The sequence below is a fragment of the Salmo salar genome, chromosome 19 (assembly GCF_965601325.2).
Source record: "Salmo salar chromosome 19, fSalSal1, whole genome shotgun sequence".
Lineage (NCBI taxonomy): Eukaryota > Metazoa > Chordata > Actinopteri > Salmoniformes > Salmonidae > Salmo > Salmo salar.
The window spans coordinates 63,650,183-63,669,804 of NC_138309.1; the positions used below are offsets into that span (position 1 = coordinate 63,650,183).

The 19,622-nt window shown below is 39.8% G+C and overlaps 1 protein-coding gene and 1 long non-coding RNA gene across 3 annotated transcripts; one reads left to right on the forward strand and one right to left on the reverse strand.

Moving 5' to 3' along the window:
* Nucleotides 1–1,993: 1,993 nt before the first annotated feature.
* Nucleotides 1,994–13,881, reverse strand: LOC145862317 (uncharacterized). Of its 2 annotated transcripts, XM_082965876.1 has the most exons (4): nt 13,674–13,881; nt 5,449–5,570; nt 5,147–5,245; nt 1,994–2,236 (listed from the first exon to the last, which is right to left on the reverse strand). In XM_082965876.1, the coding sequence occupies exons 1-4, from the start codon at nt 13,738–13,740 to the stop codon at nt 1,994–1,996; spliced, it is 531 nt and encodes a 176-aa protein (XP_082822002.1). In that variant the 5' UTR covers nt 13,741–13,881. The 2 variants fall into 2 exon arrangements, with proteins under 2 accessions (XP_082822002.1, XP_082822003.1); XM_082965877.1 differs by lacking the exons at nt 5,147–5,245; nt 5,449–5,570; nt 13,674–13,881 and adding an exon at nt 3,905–4,084.
* A 297-nt stretch (nt 13,882–14,178) lies between these two features.
* LOC106579153 (uncharacterized) lies at nt 14,179–19,145 on the forward strand. Its single transcript, XR_014381665.1, has 2 exons — nt 14,179–14,724; nt 14,979–19,145. It is a non-coding gene; the product is annotated as an uncharacterized LOC106579153 (long non-coding RNA).
* The last annotated feature ends 477 nt before the right edge of the window (nt 19,146–19,622 follow it).

Consider the following 19,622-nt stretch of genomic DNA (forward strand, 5'->3'; position numbering starts at 1 on the left):
TTATATAGAAAATATAAAGGAACAATGGCGAATGCATTTTCAATTGGCCAATAAGAATGAATGATTAAGTGTGAGCGATTGAATTGTTATTAAAAGACTGACTCTATGTATGTATGAGATATGCAATAACTGTAAAAGGAGAATAACAGTTAAATGAATATGTGTGTGTGAGGGTAGACGGCAGCACAACCTCTGTGCGCGATGGAATATTGGAAATAAGATAAGTTCAATCGTGATCGAATTGAACGGCAATATTCCGGGTTTAATGTTTGAAACAATGTGTATTGGACATAAGATAAGTTCACTGGGCAAATGAGAGCTTGTATGAGTGAGTGAAAGTGTATACAGTCACATAAGGGATTATTACAACAACAACAAAAACTAGACCATTAATTTAGTATTACAAAACAAATTACTAGAGCTCAAGATATGGCCCAAATTGAGTAACGGACTCCCAGTCGACGGGGAGCCCGGTAGAATATTGGAAACGCTAAAACGAAAAACAGACAAAAACCTGTTCCGAGTGGAAGCAGGAGGGGGAAGCGCGTAAAGGCAACTTAAAAGAAGCAATGGAGAAGGCTCAATTAAAGGAGCAGAATAACTACAATGATAATTCAACAAACATGGGTAGTAAATCCTCAAAGGAGGTGCAGGAATTAACGGGAGATGAGCGATACATGGAGTTAAATGTTATAAAATAAATATTTATTTCGGTCCAATTTGGAGAAGGAAGTATGAATTTGATGGAAGTTTGGATGTGGAAAAGTTGGGACTAATGGTAAGAAAGTAGAAAGAGAGAGAGGCAGAGTCAACGGTCACAGGAGTACGTGCCTAATTGTACGACTACAGACATTGATAAATAGGGTTATTTGCGAGGACTGTCCATCAGTTCAATATCGCATTGGTGGTTCAGTGATAGAAGTCTCGCCTGCAATGTGAGAGACTCGGGTTCGCTTCTCAGCCTATGCATCAGTGGATACAACTTTTAGGTGCTGATTGTTATTCAACTGTTGGTATGTTTTGCCTGGAAAGATACGGTTGTTAGTGGTTGTTTAAGATATAAACCGAACGTTTTGATAGCTTGTTTAGTTTAAATTGAAGAGACAGTTACCGAAATCTAATGAATTATAATGAGCGGATAGGTTTGAAGGGAGTTGTATTAAGTTGTATTAAGTATTTTATAAATTTGGCAATTTAAATTAAATGCATTTCTATTAAGTCTCTCCCTCTCCATTTTGGGGGAAAGCCTCATGAAAAAAATATGGACTACCATCCAAATAACAAAGTAAACTCCCAGTCCAATATCCAAGAAAATATTTAAATCTGATCAAATCAGTCAAAAGTGATGATCCTAGTGAAAATGACTTATTTCTTTCACTTGACAGTTAGATGTGTGTAAAACCTAACAGTGTTGTATCAGCCAGGCATGCCTTCAACTTTGGTCATCAAAAATATAAACTCCCCCTTCATTTGTGCCCTTCCCTTAGAGGGAGGGGGGCAATTGATTATATTATTGGGAAATATATAGAGTTCAACTTATGATACAACTCAAGCAATAATTTATAAAAAAGCCTTTCTCTCAAAACATCAAATGGAATGGATATGTAAGAAAATGGTGCCGACAGATAGGGCTGCCATGCTTCTAGCTTACAAGCATTTCGCTACACCTGCAATAACATCTGCTAAACACATTGATTTGAGCTGTTTGGTTTTCCTGAAAACAGGTATGCACACACACAACATACTGTGACTTCAGTCCATTTTCCTATGACCCTGTGATGCAGCCCACTGGACAGGCCCAGCAAGGTCTTTCTCTTCATTGTGGCAGAGGTGTGTGTGTGTACATGTACAGCCATTGGGTCTTACAGACAAGCCATAGACTGACACTGCCCCTTCATGTCTTAGGAGGGGTGAGGATAGGGAGGGCACTTCAGATATTACTCCTCCATCCTTTAGTCTGTTTTTACCCCCTCCATCTTCCTTCCCCATCCCCCTATCTAGAAGGGGGCGTTTGAGTAATGTGGCCCCCACAGGGTGCCTCTGGGATGGTGTTGGGCACCTCAGAGGCACTGCCGTTGTATGCACTGGAGGTGGAGGGCGTGGAGCCCGACGCCAACGGCCCAGGTCCGGTGGCCAGGGCCTTGCGGAAGGGGGGCATGAGGAAGGGGTCTTGGGCCGGCTGCAGCACGTCGATGCGCTCCTCCTTGTGGTAGGCCAGGTAAAGGCGGATGAAGGCCTGACGGAGAGAGAGATAAAGGCACCGAAGTGAGATGTTTATTTGTTTTTTAGGGGGTAGATCAGCTTTAATATTGCATATAGATTGTGGCTTCCATCAATGTAATTGTCTGCATCATTTCCAATCCCCCAATAGACAGATAGATGGGTAGATACACACACAGAACCAGATAAACATTTGGACACACTACTCATTCAAGGGCTTTTCTTTTTTTAAACAATTTTCTACATTGTAGAATAATAGTCTACACATCAAAACTATGAAATAACACATTTGGAATCATGTAGTAACCCAAAAGGGTTAAACAAATCAACAAATACACTGCAAAAAGTCAGCTCTCAAAAACAAGGGGAAAAAAGCAATAAAATGCAGGAAATATTACTTAAAATAAGCAAAATTATCTGCTAACAGAACAGGAAAATTTTACTTGCCAAGATGTTTTAAACAAGTAAAAAATATCTATTCTCAAAGAACGCACAGATATCTTAAACCTAGTGCGTTTCGACTAAAAACAAGTAATTTGTCTGGATACAAAGAAAATATTTAAGAATAATTTTCTGAATATGTAGGAAGATGTTCTTAAATTTAGCAAATGCTAGTGTCATTATCTTGAAATAAGGCTGTATGTTTAGTAAATATATCTTAAAACCAGTACAGCTACACTAAAAACAAGTACATTTGCCTGGATACAAAGAAAAGATTTAAGAATTATCTTCTCAATATGTAGGAAAATGTGTTTAAATTTAGAATCCAATGCTATTGCAATCGTCTTGAAATAAGGCAATATGCCCAGGAATTTACAGAAAAATAGCATATTGTGCTTAAAATAATTAATCCTGACTAAGATAAATGTACTACTACAAGAAATGAGATTGGCTTGCTTAATAAACAGGCAGGGTGTTCGTTGTTTATTATAAGAAGGTTTAAAGCACTGTTATGTTTGGTATCTTCCCATTGGTCTTACATTTTCCCCTTGACCACCAATGGCTGTTTGTAACAGTCGTCGTACGTAGTGGACCAAGGCGCAACGGGTTGAGTGCTCATAGTGACTTTATTGAACACGTAACAAACAAAACAAGAACCCACTCGAACGAACAGGATTGCAGGCTAAACACACAGCTATGCAGCAACAACTTCCCACAAAGGGACAGGTGAAAACAGGCTACCTAAGTATGATTCTCAATCAGCAACAATGATGTGCAGCTGTTCCTGATTGAGAGCCATACCAGGCCAACAAAGAAATACACAACATTGACAGAACATAGAAATATGAAATAAAGAACATAACCCAAAAACCCCGGAACACTCTAACCAAACACCCCTCTACATAAACACATATACTAACAAACCCCGAACCACATAAAACAAATACCCCCCCTGCCACGTCCTGACCAAACTACAATAACAAATAACCCCTTTACTGGTCAGAACGTGACACCGTTGTTGTTTTTGCATCTTTTGTTCTGCCCATATCAGCCTCTGGATATACTGAGTCCTCAATAAAGAAGTGAAAAGAAATTAGATACATTTTATTTTAACTTCTTAAAGGTTATCGGATCGGTTCTCGGATGGGCCAGTACACACAGTTCTGTTATCGGGACCGGAAATTATTTTTATTATTATTGTGCAACCCTAGTCAGTAATGAACTTTTTCCACTCGGCCATAACCTTTTTATATGAAGAAGTCACGTCCCGGTCGTGGATGGCGTCCGAGAGGACTTCTGTCTGCAGCACAGAGAGGAGTGTGGCTATGCACTTGGGATATGTGAAATGAAAGGCGTAATAACACGCCATGAGATACGTCACGCTGGCATAGATGTTCTCTTTTGGGAAGGTGACCACAGGCATGGTTCCAATGGCCAGTAAGTACACAGTTGGTTTCACAGATAATCACGACACGGCTGAAGAGTAGTCTCTCCTGAAGAAAGGTGTTGGGGTCTTCTGCAGACTGACACAAACACAAAGAGAAAAACAAATATGACCACAAAGACAATTCACACTCTTTGTATGTTATGGTTAAGTAATGAAAATTCTAATGCATGCACACATTTCTTACCTCAAGGATGTGAAGCATAGCCTCACTTGCATGTCCTAACTTCTTCAGTGGAGCCACAGGTGATGGGAATATATCTGGTAAAGCCTTCATCATAGCGATTGAGTGCTTCACTGTTAAAAATGAAAATAGTTTCATTTGATTTACTGCAGTCAGTTATTTAAACAAAAATGAATCCGTTCATGGAATTCTCCATTGTCAACAGAGCCAGTAATTACCGTTGTCCAGCAGCGGTGGCTTCGTGACCTTTTTGAAAACTCCATAAAACGGTGCCTTGTTGTAAAAGGTCCCTCAGCAAGTCAGTTATGAACAAATTATTATTTTCAATGACAGCCTAGGAACAGTGGGTTAACTGCCTTGTTCAAGGGCAGAACGACAGATTTGTACCTCATCAGCTCAGGGATTTGAACTTGCAACCTTTCAGTTACTAATCCAACACTCTAACCACTAGGCTACCCTGCCACGCCTGAGTTAATCCATAACCTGACACAGACAGACAGACAGAGTAAGACTGTCTATCTAGCTGGAGACATAGGAAGCATTAGCCTGGTTACTACCAGACCGAATTCTCGATTTTGTACATCTCCTGTAGAGTTTTATAATGTCTCGCCTGGTTCTGTAGGCCTCTCAGTAGTTTCTGATGCCAGAAAACATCACAAACCCGACCAATTAACATTTAAAAATGTAGACTGAAATTAAGACCAGTGATTCCGCTGGTACTACCCCCCCAAACCTCTCATTCCACAGGAAACACTGAAGACTAAATAGTCACTTTGTTTCTAGTCCCTCATTTAGAGTAGTAGTAGAAGTTGCATTTATACGGAAACACTATACACTATTTCAATTTGTGTACTTACCACCCAACTGTTCAACCTCTGGGGTGCTGCATCTAGATAGTGGGGATCTCTCCAGGTCCCAGAGGAGGTGCCTGGTCTACACAGGTCTGATTCTTCACCCTGTATAAGACATACATTTATTCAATAGTAATTATAAAGGCAAAGAACACCACTGTAACAACAACCTAACAGCAAACACCAAAACAAGTACATCTGTAGATACCTGTATTGTAATGATGGCCAGGAAATGCTACTTTGATAACAGGAAACACTGTCTGCATGGTTAGATTAAATGTCTCCCAAATGTCAAAATCTAACATTACCTCATTTTCACCATGAGTAAATCTCCAAATGGTTCTCCTGAAGAAGTGCTCTGGACCGGGAAAGAGATCACGTAAATTCTCCTTAGAGAGGCTGGGCAGCATGTCTGTGCTTATATTAGCAGCTGAAAAACACATGTAACCACATGGTAAATAGTTAAGTAATTAGCAATAAAATCATAGTTTATAGACGCAAAGTGTCAGGTTGATATAGGTTATGATACATTTGCATACTGTCTTCCCTTTCCAGTTAATGCAGGAATGATTTACCAAGCTAGCTAATGTTGGCTAACAAAATTAGACTACTAGTATATCATTAACGTTGAAGTCAATTACTTTAAACCAAAACGCTAAATTGTCTCCCATATTGAAAACCTTAATGTGAGATTTGGCCCTGCATAATGGGGTGTTAAAGTTTAACCTATACCTTTAAGCTAATAAGTATTGTTGGGTTTTATTTCACTTATTAGATATGATGCATTACCATTTACAGTAGATGTAGGCCTAAGTATGAACGGACTGTAATGCACTAAGAGGTTTATATTGTATTAACATAGATTGAGCAACATATAATAGACATGACTAACTGGAGGGTTGCTGGTAGTAGGAGTGTAGGCTGAGTAGACTCGTGACACACACACACACACACAATGCCTGGTTGTGGGGTCGCTCAAGGACAGGTGTACGGGAGGGGCTGGTAGAATGGAAGCAGAAACTGTCCTAACTGTAGCATAAAAACAGGCACTGTCCTTGGGTGTCTGACTCTCGGGTACACACATGAAGATAAGCTAGAAGACAACTATGGTTGGCAACAAAGATGTGTCTAGAGGCTGGGACCAGCCTGCACGCCAACGATAGGATGAGTAAGTTTAAACCACGCTCATCCTCCCTCTGACAGGCCAGCAGTGAGCTGGAACTATCTCTGTCAGAGTATTTAATGAAGAACTTATGATGTCATTTTCAGTTCTCTGTTTGCCCTGCGGGGTGTTACAGTGAACCCGTATATACGGAAATTGCATTTGCCATTTATTAACTGCTGAATAAATATTGACATTAATATAAAATATAATTGACTCTTTGTTCCTATATCAGATTCGAACACATGCAGCCTTAACAATTTGGTGACCCCGACGTGATCTGAAGGAACTTCGCTGGAAACACCAGCCTTTTGGGCATGGCTGTCGCCGGACGGGGTCCTCTCACAAAAAGACCAGTCTTCAAATAACAGGTAAGCAGATACCTATTGTGATAACTGAAATTCTGCATATTGGCATTATCCAAATTTATTTTGTGAGATTACCAGTCTGGTGTAAGTCGCTAAAAATTGTAGAACCAACCTACAATATAATTATTATATATTATTATATATGAAAATTATATAGAAAATATAAAGGAACAATGGCGAATGCATTTTCAATTGGCCAATAAGAATGAATGATTAAGTGTGAGCGATTGAATTGTTATTAAAAGACTGACTCTATGTATGTATGAGATATGCAATAACTGTAAAAGGAGAATAACAGTTAAATGAATATGTGTGTGTGAGGGTAGACGGCAGCACAACCTCTGTGCGCGATGGAATATTGGAAATAAGATAAGTTCAATCGTGATCGAATTGAACGGCAATATTCCGGGTTTAATGTTTGAAACAATGTGTATTGGACATAAGATAAGTTCACTGGGCAAATGAGAGCTTGTATGAGTGAGTGAAAGTGTATACAGTCACATAAGGGATTATTACAACAACAACAAAAACTAGACCATTAATTTAGTATTACAAAACAAATTACTAGAGCTCAAGATATGGCCCAAATTGAGTAACGGACTCCCAGTCGACGGGGAGCCCGGTAGAATATTGGAAACGCTAAAACGAAAAACAGACAAAAACCTGTTCCGAGTGGAAGCAGGAGGGGGAAGCGCGTAAAGGCAACTTAAAAGAAGCAATGGAGAAGGCTCAATTAAAGGAGCAGAATAACTACAATGATAATTCAACAAACATGGGTAGTAAATCCTCAAAGGAGGTGCAGGAATTAACGGGAGATGAGCGATACATGGAGTTAAATGTTATAAAATAAATATTTATTTCGGTCCAATTTGGAGAAGGAAGTATGAATTTGATGGAAGTTTGGATGTGGAAAAGTTGGGACTAATGGTAAGAAAGTAGAAAGAGAGAGAGGCAGAGTCAACGGTCACAGGAGTACGTGCCTAATTGTACGACTACAGACATTGATAAATAGGGTTATTTGCGAGGACTGTCCATCAGTTCAATATCGCATTGGTGGTTCAGTGATAGAAGTCTCGCCTGCAATGTGAGAGACTCGGGTTCGCTTCTCAGCCTATGCATCAGTGGATACAAATTTTAGGTGCTGATTGTTATTCAACTGTTGGTATGTTTTGCCTGGAAAGATACGGTTGTTAGTGGTTGTTTAAGATATAAACCGAACGTTTTGATAGCTTGTTTAGTTTAAATTGAAGAGACAGTTACCGAAATCTAATGAATTATAATGAGCGGATAGGTTTGAAGGGAGTTGTATTAAGTTGTATTAAGTATTTTATAAATTTGGCAATTTACATGGTACATTTAAGGTCATAGACATTTCATAAGTGTGAAGCCAAACGAGAGATACAGTTGTAACATTGGTTTTAATCTTGCGATAGAGGAAAGGCAGAACGCTGTTTGAAAAGAGGTAATATTTTTTCCTACGAGTATGTGGCTGGAAGCGGTTCTGGTCTGAATAATGGAATCGTAAAAGTTTTGTGATAAATTCTGGTTATTGATTCATGGTATTGATTGTTTAGTAACACCAGTGAATTGAACATTGAATGGAAAAATATTAAGTCATTAAAGTGAATTACAGGTGGAGTTAATTTAATTTTTACAGGGATGGTGCACATTAAACACAGTTGTGTATAATGGCAGGGTATTCCTAGCAAACAGAATGGGCCAGTTTGCAGACAAACTGAAAGGGTTTTAAGGTTTTAAGCAATCTTGGGTCAAATTAGTCAAATAGTATGTTAAAATATGGGGTTTCATAGATTGAAGTACAGTATTTTATCCAAGGGTAGCGCATGTTCAATTAAGTTTAAAACTAATAATTGGGGGGAGTACAATGGAAGTATAAGCATTTTTAGGTTTTGTTTGTAGTTAACTTTTGGGTTTCTGAATCGGTGTAGTATGAGGAAATGCTGACCAAGTGGTTATTTTATGGAAAAAGGAGCTCTTTGGGGAAAAGTTCCTAGGGACAGGATATCTTAAAGGGGTATACACACATGGCATTTTGAAGTTTTGTTTTCTGAGTTTTGATTAAGCACGTGAAATTATTTTAATAGGGAATGTTCTGGGAAATTGAGATACAAAATGTAGATAAAGGTACTAGCTTCATTTGTCTAATATAGTAAGAAACACGGTTCTGAAAAGGGGGTGGGACTTTTAACCCCTCTGGTGACTTTTCCTGTGTGGTCTGATCAGCCACATTGAAAAGCCATTTGGATGGTGAATTTAAGGTCATCGGTGATATTGATTTTAAGGGAATTTGTAGAACTGATAATTATGATGGAGTTAAAGTTCTTAGAGACAATTGATAATTTCAACCAATGAGAAGACTAAAAGGGCAAAGCCTTAGAATAAGGGTAGGCTTTCTTAAGTCTATTTTCCTAGAACAATAAGGGTACATTCATTTTCCTTTATGGTAGTTCAGATGTTTATTTTCCCTTAGGAAGTCAGCTGTGGTTGTAAGCAGTGGAAGAGATTTAACACAACAAGGCTGTGGAATTGATATACTAGTATTACTATATTTTGTTGTGAATAAGTTTAATAATGGTAGACTTATGTCAACAGAACAGGGATACATGACATCTGTAGGTGATCCAGGATTATTGAGGGTATCGAGATAAATTTAAGTAGATATGCAATATCTAGACAGGTTGATTTTTCTAAAGTTCAGGAGTGCAACCAAGGAGACAATGAGACATTTAGTCAATATTTGGAAACAACCATATTATGAGAAAAAGCTGGAGACAGATAGAAGGGCAGACAGAGAGATCCTCCCCTGCACTGCTGAAACCTTGAGGGTTGGGGAGTAGCAGGAAGAAAGGAGGGGGGCCAGCAGGAGTAGATAGGAAGAGAATTTGGTTCACTTAGCTTTAGGATATTAATTCATGGAGAGACTATCGGCTCCATTGGCAGGCATGTATTTTAGTTTTGATTTTAAGTTTATGTTTGGTAAATTCGCTAGGAGGAGATATGATCATTTTGTTGAAAGTAATTGTTACCCTAACTAAAAGGGCAATGAAAGCTTAGTTGGTTTCAGGTGTTAGACACTGAACCATTGCCCAGACACTATTCTGCACAGTAGGCCGAAATAGTAGCATTGACTAGAACCGGTGAAATAAGAAAGGAGAGAAAAGTTACTATTTACACAGACAAGCACATAGACATTTAAAACCATACAAAACAGCACAGATAAATCTTAAAGAAGATAAAACACTTGACAGAGAATTGTTACAGAATAGCCGAGGATGAAGGCCCCAGGGAGAATTGGACATGTGGAAAATGAAAGGGGGCAATCCTACAAGAGAAGGACTGACATAAGGATAATTTGTTTAGATATGCAGCAATATTTATACATGGCTTGAGCCATGTATAAATAGGGGGAGTATGGTAGAGCAATCGTTAGAGGCGATAGAACAGGTTAGGATAATTACTTAAACAAATTGTTTGTTGTAGAATATCCATTCCAACATTTGGAAATTGACTTATTGAACTATTCCGAATTGAGGGGAAGAAGGGGTGTTTAACAATAACAGATAAGTATAGCAAATGGGTAGAAGCGTTCCCAACTTACTTGGTGGACATGATTATGGTAGCGAGAATATTAGGTTAAGATATTATCCCTAGAGTTGGTTTACTGGGATCTATCTTTTTAAATGATGGATGACAGTTTAGCTAATCAGGTAGAGCCTATAGAATGCCAGAGTTAGAGATACCAGAACAGGTAGACATAGAAGTTGAAGAAATACTAGCAGAGCACATGAGAAGACTGTTTGTTAACCAAACCCATATGTCCAAGATTTTGTGTCCAACAGGTGAATTACAGGAGAAGGTGATTCACTTAGTACAATCAGGAGACTGGGTGTGGATCCAGTCCCTGAGGAGAAAAGACGGGAAGCAGCCCCGTGGGGAAGGTCCATACCAGGTTCTGTTAAACCACTGCCTTTGCCATTAGAAAAGCTGAGAGAGTCACTTGGGTCCACGTTACCCACTGCAAGGAGGTATGTACACATATGAACACTGCTGAACACACACAGAGTTAGGAGAAGAACCGATACCAACAGGGTCCGGGGGTTACCTCCTTAACGAAGATTTCCTATCCCGACCGTTCATCACTGTGTGTGCTCCTAGAGGTGTGAGTATGGGGTGGTACCTAGAAGAGAGACTAAGGGCAGGAGAGGGTTGGCGGTTTTTGGGAAGAGTAGAGACTCTAAGCTGCATCATAGTCTAATCTTTCTGATACATTCAGATCCACCACCTTCTGGTACTAATCATACGATACCGTTGTCATTGAGAAGAAGTAGAAGATAAACTATATAATACATTGATGAGTGACTTACAGAATAAGGAGTCAAAGAAGATCAAGATGTAGGATTTAAGGTAAACATTAAACAATTTCCTGGGAAAGCAGACAACTGTACAGGGACTGGGGGTGGCCAGGTAGAAGTACTCAACCAACCCACCTCGGTTCACCTTAACTCCTGATGAGTACCAGTGTTATAGATACAAGAATGGCACCGAGAACTAAGATGATTTTAATGGCTGAAAGTAATCGTTAATGTGACTGACTTAGGTTTGAAAGCACAGGAGAAAATGTGTAACCTCATAGCACCTATAACTGATGTAGGGTGGGCTAGTACCAGTAAAGGACGCATACGACAGAAATTACCACAAAGGGTGGTTAGGAACTTGCGCCCGGGGTTATTGGTCCAACCAGTTCGAGTTAGTCATCAGAGGCCAGTTATAGGAGGCTAAAGTAGGCACAGGAGGAGTTTTGACCAGGATGGGAGTAGCTTTGTCTAGATGGATGCTATTGGCATCCTCAGGGAAGTTCCAGATGAATACAAAGCTATGAATCAAATATGTGAAGGCTTTAGCACTACATTATTTTGGTGGTTGACAATAAATAAAAATGTGGATGGGATTAATGACATCTTTTATAATCAACAGAGATTCATGAATGAAACTGGGGATGCAGTAAAGAGGTTCTCTGACCAATTATCCGCCACCTCCCTCATGACCTGGTAAAATAGACTGACTCTCGATATGTTACTGGCAAAGGAGGATGGTGTAGGTAGAATGATTAGGTTCATTGCTGTACGTACATTCCTTATAACACAGCCCATGTTTGGGAAATGGAAAAGTGTTGTAGGAACTGTATTATGGGCAGCTTTCACCTGTATGAGTGTGTTTGTGTTGTGTGGTTGTTGTTTGGTCCCTTGTGCGAGAGGTCTCATTTCCAGGATTCTGGAGAGATTGATAACGGAACAGATGGGCAACCGGAATGATGCCTTTGATGGAAGTGACCCCAGAGGACACTGAATCCAGCTCTGGGCAAGGATCCTTGGTTTGCTGTTGAGGAAGTGGTTGAATAAAGCATATCCAAAATGTTCTTATATGTGTTGAATGTAGTGACAGGTGGATGTGAAGGTTTTAAGTTCTGGGACAAAGAGTCTGTCCCACACATGTTAGGTGTAGCCCCTGCCGCAAGGTCTTCTTTTTATATGTTTTGAATAATATGTTCTGAATATATCCTGTGTACTATTTGTCTTTCCTTATGTGAGGGTTTGAAGTTCCTGGGTGACTGGTAGTCAACCTAGTACAAGTTAGGTGTAGCCGGAAGGATGTGAGGGTTTTTAACTAATCATCTAATCATTAAATCGAAAATGTACAATGTTTTGGTTGTGACACCTTGCAGGTGTCAAAAGGGGGAATCTCAAAATTGTATGACATTTTTACTAATTATTTTTATGTTTTCTACTAATTCTGTTTTTATTTTTCAATTATTTTGTTAAATGACACCTAGTTGGTGTCAAAAGGGGGATTGTGAGATTTGGCCCTGCATAATGGGGTGTTAAAGTTTAACCTATACCTTTAAGCTAATAAGTATTGTTGGATTTTATTTCACTTATTAGATATGATGTATTACCATTTACAGTAGATGTAGGCCTAAGTATGAACGGACTGTAATGCACTAAGAGGTTTATATTGTATTAACATAGATTGAGCAACATATAATAGACATGACTAACTGGAGGGTTGCTGGTAGTAGGAGTGTAGGCTGAGTAGACTCGTGACACACACACACACACACAATGCCTGGTTGTGGGGTCGCTCAAGGACAGGTGTACTGGAGGGGCTGGTAGAATGGAAGCAGAAACTGTCCTAACTGTAGCATAAAAACAGGCACTGTCCTTGGGTGTCTGACTCTCGGGTACACACATGAAGATAAGCTAGAAGACAACTATGGTTGGCAACAAAGATGCGTCTAGAGGCTGGGACCAGCCTGCAAGCCAACGATAGGATGAGTAAGTTTAAACCACGCTCATCCTCCCTCTGACAGGCCAGCAGTGAGCTGGAACTATCTCTGTCAGAGTATTTAATGAAGAACTTATGATGTCATTTTCAGTTCTCTGTTTGCCCTGCGGGGTGTTACAGTGAACCCGTATATACGGAAATTGCATTTGCCATTTATTAACTGCTGAATAAATATTGACATTAATATAAAATATAATTGACTCTTTGTTCCTATATCAGATTCGAACACATGCAGCCTTAACATTAGTTAATCTTTGCTTGCCTAGTTAAGATTGTAGACAATGACTGACACCATCGATAATTTAGCTTCGCCGTCTTCGGCGCCATTTCTATTTATTTTCTATTGTCAATAGAAAGGGCGCCAAAGACGGCGAAGCTAAATAATCGATGGTGTCAGTCATTAGGGCACATTTACACCTCATTAACACTATTTCTGGCAATAAAGCACTCTCCATCTAACCAAAGTTCAAGTTTTTTCAACGAATGGCCGTTCGTGCAGTTATTAACTGCTAAAAGTCAACGTTACCTTGTTAAAAGTAGCATGCTAACTTGGTTTGCCAACTTTCCAATTCAAATGAACGTTAGCTAACGTTAGCTTGCTAAGGAGAAAGGTAGACGGGTGTAAACATATGAACATTACCTTTTAATTCTGCGGTTGATATATGGTCCATGCCTGGATATGTGTCATCCATTCCATCTTCATTCATGGTGTTGTTAGATGACTCAAAGATTTGGACCGTATTTGACTTTTTAGTTTTTTAGGCCTCCCTTATTTAGCTAGATAATGTGATGAACGTACGTCAGTTAAGCAATATCACACGAGAGGGAGTGCTGAATATCAGCACGGCTGTGAGTCGGTCATAGGTACGAGGCTGCAGGCAGAAGATAATAATATTCCGTATAGCAGCACGACCTCGAGTGTGATATTGCTTTTATACAACAGTTCTACAAGCGCAATTTCTTAGTTAACAGTAATAAGCAACAATAGATTATGATTTGTTTATTTATTTCATCATTTATTTGGCTCCGCCAACACACATAGTTCCCCAACTGGTCTGGGACTGGACTGTTGCCAAGCACCACATATACATTTTCCTCCACACTAGCTTGCTACTGCTACTTTCTGTAGGTCTACACGTTACCGTCCTCTCCTGACGACCATTCATCATTTAACTCAAATGTTATTTGTGGAAATATGTTCATATTTGCGGTGCGAAGTTTGTTACAATTTAAGATAGAGAACGAATCGTTAATGTAATGAACGGTTATTAGAACACCTGTAAAGCGGAGTGATACATGTATAGTTAAAAGTCCCAGTGGTGTTGTTCTCTACTCCAGTCAAATAACTTGGTTTTATTATAAATACTGAACATCATTTTCACTTCTTTCAGCCCTTTTCATCGAAAGCAGTGGGAACGTTTTACTTGCGTTTGCGGTTCAAGATGCTTTGACGGTGCGTCATCTGCTGCGTTTTTATTACTTTTTCATTAAAACTGTTATTGAGTCATATCAATAGATTTTACAGTCGCAGCCCAGATTTCTGTTTGCTCTGTGGTATTGACGGATGCTCTGAGGAATATAGAGTGTACAATTCCTTCCATCATGTAAAGAGAAACTACCTTCAACACCTACTTGATTGCACCCGACGAGATGAACAGCCATCATAGGAAAGCCAAGCACCACCGGAACAAGTAAGTAGCTATCTAGCATTTTTTTTTTGTTCTCTGGATTTAAAAAAATGATTTAATGAACAGACGATACACGGGCCAAAGTCATACTGTCCATTAGGCTATTCGATCATTTTAGCCATTTATGACTCTTATGGCTAAAGCTGGGTTAATGTGAAAATAATCGATGATAAATAGGAACAAAACACTTAAATAGGACTATTGGTGACACTAAATACAATTTCAAATCATCTGTTTCTTTGATGTGTGGTACACAGGACAACATTCAACCCGATAGTCTTGTAGTTAACTCCAGCATCACTGATCAGCAACTCCATCCATCTGACTCGGATGAAGGGCAAAGGGGCATTGACCAACATGGAGCTGTCACAGTGCAACAAGTAAGTTACTCGGTTGGTGGCAATCTACTGAAATTTACCATATTTTTTTAAGTACTTAGATTTACTAATAGCATTCATAGTCAGTCTTCGCAACCACTTCTCCTGTCACAAACATTATACTTGTCATGAACTTGTAATGTCCAGCCTCAGGATACTACATTCAATGTCAACATTTTTTTTTAAATCTGACAACACATGCCACTGCTTTTGTGATAAATACCAGAGCCAAGCATCATCTCTCACAGGTAAGATGCTTTTTCTGAACAGAGCATTTGGTTTGTTACATTATGCAGAGCATTTTGTAGTGGTTGAGTGATGGTTGAGTTCATTCTCAGTGCTAGGTTGTGTTCCTTACTATTGTTGAGCCCTTATGTCCTTATGTTAATGAATATGTCATAAGAAAATCTGAATATCATAGGTATACATGATGGTGTGTTCCAACCTCCATGATTGATGACATCCCCACCTCTCTCACTATCTCATTTTCAGAAAGGTGTGAATGACATTGTTGCTGGGGTACAGCAGTATCAATCACCACTATTGGACAACCTCAGGAAGCAGATGGAGGCAGTGCTAAAGAAGCATTCAGGAAGCACATCAGGTCAACTTGAAAAAGATGCAATGGATATATATGACAATTTCATTGACCCTTTTGCTGGCGTTGCAACATTTAGACAGGACAGTGTTACTAAGAAGCAGTTTAGCAGTTTGGATGCAGAGGAAATTCTAATTGCTGGAACCATATGCAGGATGAAATGTGGAGGATCAAAAGACATTTTCATCAAAGACAAATTATTTTATTATGTACCATTAGTCAAAAGTCTAGAGCAGTTCTTATCACACCCAAGGATTTTGTCTATGGTTGAAAAGGGACCCCAGATGTGCAGGGCAAGTTGTTTTCATGACATTGTTGATGGTGCTCTTCTAAAATCACATCCCTTATTTTCAGAGAAACCAAATGCATTGCAGATTGTTCTGTACACGGATGAAATAGAGATCTGTAACCCACTAGGATCCTTTGCATCAAAAAACAAGTTGTTAATGGTGTACTACACCCTAGGAAATATAAATCCAAAATACAGGTCTAAACTGGCAGCTATCAGGCTACTTGCCATGGCTAGATCAGCAGACCTCTGTCAATCTGGTGTAGATGTAATATTGAATAGAATCAAGGAAGACATGGATGTATACATATGTGAACTGATTGCCCCCCCATCTATCGTCAGAGCTCGTGCTGCTAGGTGACCTAAACTTGGACATGCTTAACACCCCAGCCATCCTACAATCTAAGCTTGATGCCCTCAATCTCACACAAATTATCAATGAACCTACCAGGTACCACCCCAAAGCTGTAAACACGGGCAACCTCATAGATATCATCCTAACCAACTTGCCCTCTAAATACATCTCTGCTGTTTTCAACCAAGATCTCAGCGATCATTGCCTCATTGCCTGCAACCGTAATGGGTCAGCGGTCAGACGACCTCCACTCATCACTGTCAAACGCTTCCTGAAACACTTCAGCGAGCAGGCCTTTCTAATCGACCTGGCCCGGGTATCCTGGAAGGATATTGACCTCATCCCTTCAGTAGAGGATGCCTGGTTATTTTTTTTAAATGCCTTCCTCACCATCTTAAATAAGCATGCCCCATTCAAGAAATGTAGAACCAGGAACAAATATAGCCCTTGGTTCTCTCCAAACCTGACTGCCCTTAACCAACACAAAACATCCTGTGGTGTTCTGCATTAGCATCGAACAGCCCCCGTGATATGCAACTTTTCAGGGAAGTTAGAAACCAATATACACAGGCAGTTAGAAAAGCCAAGGCTAGCTTTTTCAAGCAGAAATTTGCTTTCTGCAACACAAACTCAAAAAAGCTCTGGGACACAGTAAAGTCCATGGAGAATAAGAGCACCTCCTCCCAGCTGCCCACTGCACTGAGGATAGGAAACTCTGTCACCACCGATAAATCCACTATAATTGAGAATTTCAATAAGCATTTTTCTACGGTTGGCCATGCTTTCCACCTGGCTACCCCTACACCGGTCAACAGTCCTGCACCCCCCACAGCAACTTGCCCAAGCCTTCCCCATTTCTCCTTCTCCCAAATCCAGTCAGCTGATGTTCTGAAAGAGCTGCAAAGTCTGGACCCCTACAAATCAGCCGGGCTAGACAATTTGGACCCTTTCTAAAATGATCTGCCGAAATTGTTGCAACCCCTATTACTAGCCTGTTCAACCTCTCTTTCGTGTCATCTTAGATTCCCAAAGATTGGAAAGCAGCTGCGGTCATCCCCCTCTTCAAAGGGGGATACACTCTTGACCCAAACTGCTACAGACTTTTATCTATCCTACCCTGCCTCTCTAAAGTCTTCGAAAGCCAAGTCAACAAACAGATTACCGACCATTTCGAATGCCACCGCACCTTCTCCACTATGCAATCTGGTTTCAGAGCTGGTCATGGGTGCACCTCAGCCACGCTCAAGGTCCTAAACGATATCTTAATCGCCATCGATAAGAAACAATACTGTGCAGCTGTATTCATTGACCTGGCCAAGGCTTTCGACTCTGTCAGTCATCACATCTTCATCGGCAGACTCAACAGCCTTGGTTTCTTAAATGGTTGCCTCGCCTGGTTCACCAACTACTCTGATATAGTTCAGTGTGCAAATCGGAGGGCCTGTTGTCCGGGCCTCTGGCAGGCTCTATGGGGGTGCCACAGGGTTCAATTCTTGGGCCGACTCTTTTCTCTGTATATATCAATGATCTCGCTCTTGCTGCTGGTGAGTCTCTGATCCACCTCTACGCAGACGACACCATTCTGTATACTTCTGGCCCTTCTTTGGACACAGTGTTAACAACCCTCCAGTCAAGCTTCAATGCCATACAACTCTCCTTCTGTGGCCTCCAACTGCTCTTAAATACAAGTAGAACTAAATGCATGCTCTTCAACTGATTGCTGCCTGCACCTGCCCGCCCATCCAGCATCACTACTCTGGACGGTTCTGACTTAGGACAACTACAAATACCTAGGTGTCTGGTTAGACTGTAAACTCTCCTTCCAGACTCACATCAAACATCTCCAATCCAAAGTTAAATCTAGAATTGGCTTCCTATTTCGCAACAAAGCATCTTTCACTCATGCTGCCAAACATACCCTTGTAAAACTGACCATCTTACCGATCCTCGACTTCGGCGATGTCATTTACAAAGTTACTCATTGAAAATCATTTGAAGCATTGGAAAGAGCTTTTTCCAGACCGCAATGTTACACCTAAACAGCATTATATGATACATTTGCCATCACAGATAAAGTCATTGGGTCCAATGGTTAGACATATGTGTATGCGGTTCGAGTCTAAACATTAATTCTTTAAACAATGGGCTTCGAAGCTCGATTTAAAAAATATTTGTAAGTCTTTGATCAATCAGAACCAAATATATGAAAGTTGCCAAAATGTTGACAGTTCAATGCACCCAGTTTTTTCAAATGAAAGGGAGATGGGACCTGTATCAGAGGTTAAAGATCTACAATAGTTACGTGGGAAATTGAGGGACTTCCTAGGTTTCAATGAAGTAAACCATGCTGTATCAGTCAAATGGCTTGTAATAAATACATAACTCAGAAGTCCATGATCTTTGCAAAAGTACTGAATGGTAATATGCTAGAATTTGTACTGGTCAAAAACATATTTCTTGTTGACTCTAGGCTATATTGTTTGGAATATCAACCATTTCAAACTAGACGCTTTGATAGAAATGTCATGGCTTATCAAGTTGAGGTCCCACAATTTGCACAGGCCACTGAGTTAGTGGATGCTGAAAAGCTGGTTGATTTTACCTCTCATTACACAAGTAGCAACAAGAGCCAAACTTATGTTCAAGTAAAATACCATCTTGGGGAAGTAATAGAATTGGACAACAGTTCAAATGACTTGGTGTGTTCCCCAGATATGAAAAGTGTACTGTCTTTGTTCTGTACTGTATTTTGTCTACATAATTGCTGTGCTGTGTGTAAGATTGACAATAAAACAGTGAATTCCATTTTGTCATTATCTGTTCTTAATATGTGAAGAGATGAAAAGGATAAGATGCTTGAAATAAGAAATTCTGACTTTGACAAAGCAGTTTTGTACTTGTCAGTGTTGATCAAACAGCTTTATAATTCTGGTATTTCTAGCTTCGGGCATTAAGTTACTCAGAACCAGTAACACAATCTCAGTAACAAGTTATATTATCTTAAGATAATTAAGGACAAAAAAGCTTGAAACAGGTGAAATGCTCCAACATAAAAACTGGCTGATAAGAAATATCTTGTCAGAAAAAAACAAGCATATATTGCCTTGATTTAAGATGTATTAATTTTACTTAGATTTAAATTTTTGCAGTGTATATGGAGACAAACAAACCTTTTTTATTGAGCTGTGAAAAAAAGAGTGAACTATTTTCCAATGCTCATCAGACTGGCCCAAGCCAACCCCAGTGAATAGGCCATGTTGTATATGGTACATTCCACTCTTC